The sequence below is a fragment of the Cherax quadricarinatus genome, chromosome 4 (genome assembly GCF_038502225.1).
Source record: "Cherax quadricarinatus isolate ZL_2023a chromosome 4, ASM3850222v1, whole genome shotgun sequence".
In the NCBI taxonomy this organism is placed as follows: Eukaryota; Metazoa; Arthropoda; class Malacostraca; order Decapoda; family Parastacidae; genus Cherax; species Cherax quadricarinatus.
The window spans coordinates 71,011,534-71,017,898 of NC_091295.1; the positions used below are offsets into that span (position 1 = coordinate 71,011,534).

At 41.2% G+C, this 6,365-nt stretch overlaps 1 protein-coding gene across 4 annotated transcripts in view; it reads left to right on the forward strand.

Annotated features, from left to right (window-relative positions):
• The window catches only part of Cse1 (chromosome segregation 1), a 31,814-nt gene extending 28,122 nt beyond the window's left edge, over nt 1-3,692 (forward strand). For all 4 annotated transcript variants that reach the window (XM_070097600.1, XM_070097596.1, XM_070097604.1 and 1 more), the window contains exon 11: nt 1,813-3,692. In XM_070097600.1, coding sequence (XP_069953701.1) covers nt 1,813-3,293 — 1,481 coding nt within the window. In that variant the 3' untranslated portion in view covers nt 3,294-3,692. The remainder of the gene's footprint in view (nt 1-1,812) is intronic.
• The last annotated feature ends 2,673 nt before the right edge of the window (nt 3,693-6,365 follow it).

Below are 6,365 nucleotides of genomic sequence, written 5' to 3' on the forward strand. Positions count from 1 at the left end.
AAATTGTAATAAATGCCACTTGATAATTTATAAACTGATTTTAGCTGGTTATTCATGCCAAAAAATTCAGCCATAACGAATTCCCATTCTCGACAGCATACTCCACCAATATTTAAAAGTCTAAATCTGTTCACCATTAAGAACATCTATACTTATTCATGTACCTACTACATACATAGAACAATAAATGCAAACATAAACCCTCTGCTCAAACTTTTCCTCACCAATCTAAACTGGACACATGACCATAACACAAGACACAGATCTCTCTGATGTACCCAGTGTCCATATCACACTGTAAAAACTCTATGCACATAAAGGGTCCTAAGATTTGGAATTCATTACCAGAAAATACCAAAGTAACCCGGTCTGAAAATCAATTTAAGACTTCTCAAAAGCCACTTAATCACCCTAGACTAAATACTCAATACTCAATATTTAACACTACCAAAAAATTTACCAATTACCTAAATCTTAAAACTTCATAACTAGACAACCAAGCTCGTATATTGATAAATTACCACATAGAAGTATACATACCTACCAAAACCAGTATTGCCCTTCAAATTGTAGCAGTCTCATACTGTAAACTACTGAAAACTACTGAATCATGTTTCATAAGCATTTTTGAATACATGAATATACCCTTTGGTTTGTATAAATTAGATTTTTTTTTTTTTAAGTCGGCTGTCTCCCACCGAGGCAGGGTGACCCAAAAAGAAAGAAAATACTTTCATCATCATTCAACACTTTCACCTCACTCACACATAATCACTGTTTTTGCAGGGGTGCTCAGAATGCAACAGTTTAGTAGTATATATGCATAAATATACGCAACATATCCCTCCAAACTGCCAATATCTCAAACCCCTCCTTTAAAGTGCAGGCATTGTACTTCCCATTTCCAGGACTCAAGTCCGGCTATATAAAATAACATGTTTCCCTGAATCCCTTCACCAAATATTACTCTGCTCACACTCCATCAGCTCGTCAGGTCCCAAATACCATTCGTCTCCATTCACTTCCATGCACGCTTGCTGGAAGTCCAAGCCCCTTGCCCACAAAACCTCCTTTACCCCCTCCCTCCAACCTTTTCGAGGACGACCCCTACCTCGCCTTCCTTCCCCTAGATTCACTTATTATTAATAGAACTACTTTACAACTATGATAATTTCTTTAGTGATAAGTAGTCAGTAAGCCATTAAATTAAGTCAGACCATAATGCCAAGGCATAATAGAGGCTGTCTTTGCACTGCAACCCATCACTGTAAAAATATAAATCTCAATGTACTACTTGCAAAGAAATAAATGAATTTGAATAGTTCATACAAAGGAGATTTTGAATCCTAGAGGCAGGAGCCTCCAGCAGGGTTCTCTGAGCATTTTAGATCAGAGTGGAGACAAGTAGTTTATGATTGATGTGCTGTTTGATTGTGAGCAAGGTAACATTCGTGAAGGGATTCAGGAAGCCTGCTAACGAGACTTGAATCCTGGAGAAAACATTCAGCAAACCATGGAAGCCTTGTGCTGAGGTGACCTTGTATTGACTGAAGATTTGATGCTATATATTGCTGGAAAATGAATTTAATCTTAAATATAATTAAGCAAAAATTAAATATATTGGTATGGTACAGAGCCTCTTCTGTATACAGGTTCTTTAGTCTATCAGCTCCTTATAAATATTTTTATTTTAATTAGGGATGATTAAATTTGTTAGTAATATCAAGTGCCTGTCAAGTCCATGATCAAGTTAATATTATAAATTTCAGTTTATTTGTAAGTGTATATATTAATCAGTTTCTCCTTGTACAGTTAATCACCTGCCAGTATTGAAGGCTGAAGCAATCAAGTATGTTATCAGCTTCCGTAGTGCTCTACCCTTCGATGCAGTGAAGATCTGTGTTCCAGATCTTACTCGGATTTTAACTGCCCAGTCACCAGTAGTACATACATATGCTGCTGCTGCAATTGATAAAATTTTCTTACTTCAAGTGAATAACCAACCTGTTGTGCAGAAGAATGATGTTGCTCCCATTGCAGGATCACTGTATATTAACCTGCTTGGGGCTATGGCAATTCCAGGATCAGAACAAAACGAGTATGTAATGAAGACCGTGATGAGGGTTACAAGCCTTATTGAAGACGATATGATGCAACATGCTGGCCTCATTGTACCACAACTTGTTATTAAGCTTCAGCATGTTGCCAAAAATCAGACAAAACCCCATTATGTTCACTATTTGTTTGAAACACTTTCTTTGGTTATTAAGGCTATTTGTAACTCTGTGGATGGTGCAGTTTGTGAATTTGATAGAAATCTTTTCCCAATCTTTCAAGAAATACTGCAGAATGAGATTGATAGCCTCATTCCTTATGTTTTTCAAATAATCTCTCTCCTATTGGAAAGGCAAAAATCTGAAGTTCCTGAAGCCTACCTTTCATTGCTTCCCTTTTTAGTTATGCCTGTATTGTGGGAGCGACCAGGATATGTAGCGCCCATGGTAAGACTTCTGCAGGCATACATTGAAAAGGCTCATACAAAGATTGTGCAGTTGGGTAAGCTAGAAGCAGTTCTTGGTGTTTTCAACAAGCTAAATGCATCAAAAACTAATGATCATGAAGGTTTCTATTTGCTACAATGTATGCTTCTGCACATGCCTAAAGAGGTCTTGGAAAATTACTGGAATCAGGTGTTTACCATAATGTTCAGACGCTTAACTTCAAGTAAAACTACCAAGTATGTGAAATCCCTCCTTGTCTTCTTCAGTCTGTTCACCTGCCAACATTCAGCAGCTCGCCTTATCCAAATTGTAGACACTCTTCAGGCTGGTATGTTCAGTATGGTAATAGATCGCCTAATTGTGCCAGATGTTCAGAAAGTGTCTGGTGAGGTGGAAAAAAAGATTTGTGCAGTAGGACTAACCAACTTAATAACAGATCCTATAGTCTATACTGGAACTTACAATTCCCATTGGGGTGTATTATTAGAAACTTTAGTTAAACTTTTTGAGTGTCCTGAAGATAGTTCACTGCCTGCAGGAGAGCACTTTATTGAGATAGAGGATATTCCAGCTTTTCAAGGGTCGTCTGCACGGTTAATGCATGCTAGGAGAAGTGATTCTGATCCCCTTAAAGGGCAAGTGGAGAATTCTCAAATATACTTTGCTCAGCGTCTCGCTCAGTTATCTCAGGCTCACCCTGGAACACTCCAAGAGCGGTTGGCACTAATCAACCAAGATGCACAGGCACACATTCTGAAGTACCTTCAACTAGCTGGATGTAATCTTGTATGAATGAAAAGTTTGCTGTATAGAGTCAGCAGACCAGTAGATTGTCTAAAAGTTATACTTTAGCCAGTTCCTTTAGTGCATGGAATGGTTTAGGAAATATTTATTTTTTCATGTTTACATTGATAGGTATATAAATTTCATGTTCTTGTGTTTAAGTTGAATGCATCTCATACTTTTATAGCTAATTGGGCATTCATTAATAGTTATAGTACCCATTATCATTTAGATTATTAGTGCTCATTAATAGCTTGGATTTTAATAAATCAAACGAGGAATTCTGGTTTGATTCTTCCTTGCATCAAACTTGAATCTCTGCAAGGTACTCTGTAACCCCTACCAGTTTAGTGCTTTCCCATGAATAAAAATGTAAATGCCCCATTTAAAAATAAATTAGTAATATTTTGTCTTGTTTTATTTATGAAGTTATGCATGTTCTCCAACATTTGTGGAATTTTTTCATCAAAGGCAGTTTCTCCCATGGGGTTTACCCTCAAGGGAGGTTCCTTGGTGCTGGTGAGGGGCTTTTGATCTAGGGAATTGGAGCTGTGCTTCAGTTCCCTGTGCTGTATAATCTCTACGGGTTTAGCACTCCCCATAATAATCCAAAGGGATTTAAAGAACTGTACTGAGAACATAGTCTAAATGTGGAAAATTTTAAAGTATATGAAACTCATTATATAGAGGACCCAGTTGTGTGCATTTTTTTCTCTGATACCGAGTTTTCTAACCATAATCCAAAATATGCCAGGTAGGTAGTAGGTTGGTAGACAGCAACCACCCAGGGAGGTACTACCGTCCTGCCAAGTGAGTGTAAAACGAAAACCTGTAATTGTTTTACATGATGGTAAGATTGCTGGTGTCCTTTTTTCTGTCTCATAAACATGCAAGATTTCAGGTACGTCTTGCTACTTCTACTTACACTTAGGTCACACTACACATGTACAAGCATATATATACACACCCCTCTGGGTATTCTATTTTCTTTCTAATTTTTGTTCTTGTTTATTGCCTCTTATCTCCATGGGGAAGTGGAACAGAATTCTTCCTCCGTAAGCCATGCGTGTTGTAAGAGGCAATTAAAATGCCGGGAGCAAGGGGCTAGTAACCCCTTCTCCCGTATAAATTACTAAATTTAAGAGAAACTTTCGTTTTTCTTTTTGGGCCACCCTGCCTTGGTGGGATACAGCCGGTGTGTTGAAAGAAAGATAGTAGCTTTTACCACAAATATGCTTCACCTGGGTGAGGATCTCGTCTCCACAACAATGTATCTACCTCATCTGATAGAAAAATGATAGGATGGATAATGAGAACCTTCAAAACTAGGGATGCCAAACTCATGATTCTCTTCAAATCACTTGTTCTCTCTAGGCTGGAATACTACACTAAATGTCTCCTTCAAGGCAGGTGAAATTGCTAACCTGGAGAATGTACAGAGAACTTTCACAACACATCCCTTGTCGGTTTAGCACTTTTTGATTATAATGGCACACGAGTATGATAAAGCACCTAAATTACTGAGAACAGCTGAAGTCTCTTGATTTGTATTCCCTGGAATGCAGGTGAGAAAGATGCACAATAACACACTTGGAAAATCCTAGAGGAATTGGTACCAAACCTACACACAAAAAATCACTTCCTATGAAAGCAAAGGACTCGGAAGGAGATACATTTCCCCAATGAAAATCGGGTGCCACGAGTTTTGTTTGTCCGTCGATTCAACGAGGACCATCTAGTAATCCTGGGGTCGAAGTTGGTGGGTACGCGGATGACTTATCAGGCCAATCCGCGCACGAAACGTTCTCTGGCAGTGTGGACAGGGAAGGGTGGCAGCATCGAGGGGTCTGGTGGCTCTGGTCTTCCTCGCCTGCCTGCGCTGCTCAGCTAGTGAGATTCTGCTCGCCTCGCAGGATGTTGCCCCTTTCTGGACAACTGCTCGCCAGTCATTCCTGTCCTGAGCTATCAGCTCCCACATGGTGTGGTTGATGTTGAAAGCTTTCAGAGCAGTCTTAAGGGTGTCCTTGTAGCGCTTCTTTTGGCCGCGTTGAGAGCACTTTCCATGCTGCAGTTCGCCAAACAAGAGTTTCTTTGGCAGCCGGTGGTCTGGCATGCGAGCAACGTGACCTGCCCAGCGAAGCTGTGTCTGCATTAGGATGGTGTAGATGCTAGGCAGGCCAGCTGAAGTCAGCACTTCTGTGTCTGGGATCTTATCTTGCCATTTGATGCCGAGAATTTTTCTGAGCCGTGTGGTGTGAAAGTGGTTCAACTTTCTGGCGTGACGTTTATAGACAGTCCAGGTTTCGCACATATAGAGAAGTGTGGTGAGGACTATGGCTCTGTACACCTTGATCTTGGTGTTTGTGGTGATGCCTCTTCGGTTCCATACATTCTTGTGGAGCCTGCCGAAGGTGGCACTGGCTTTGGCAAGTCTGGCATTCACCTCATCATCAATGACAACGTTTCTGGAAAGGGTACTGCCGAGGTAGGTGAATTTGTCTACGGCGTTCAGTCGCTGCCCGTTGGTGATGTTTGGCTCAACATACGTCTTTCCCGGAGCAGGCTGGTGCATCACTTCAGTCTTCGTTGTACTGATTGTCAGCCCGAAGTTGTTGCAGGCGTCAGAGAACTTGTCAACACTGTGCTGCATGGCGGCTTCTGAAGCAGCGTTGAGGGCGCAGTCATCAGCAAATAACAGGTCATTGATGGTGTCAGTTGCAGCCTTGGTTTTTGCTTGAGGCCTCCTGAGGTTGAAGACAGACCCATCTGTACGGTACCTGATGCCGATTCCTGCGTCTGTGTCCCTGAATGCGTCTGTAAGCATGGCCGAGAACATCGGGCTGAACAGGGTGGGAGCAAGCACGCAGCCTTGTTTCACTCCATTTGAGACTGGGAATGGTTTAGACGTCTCTCCGTTGTCTTGGACTCTGCCACGAGTACACTAGAGAGAAAACACAATAAGTGTCAGGGGCCCAAGAGTGCTCAACTTCCTCCCAGCATACATAACCTGGAGAGGGTTTCAGGGGTCAATGCCCCTGTGGCCTGGTCTGAGACCATGCCTCATGGTGGATCAGGGTCTGA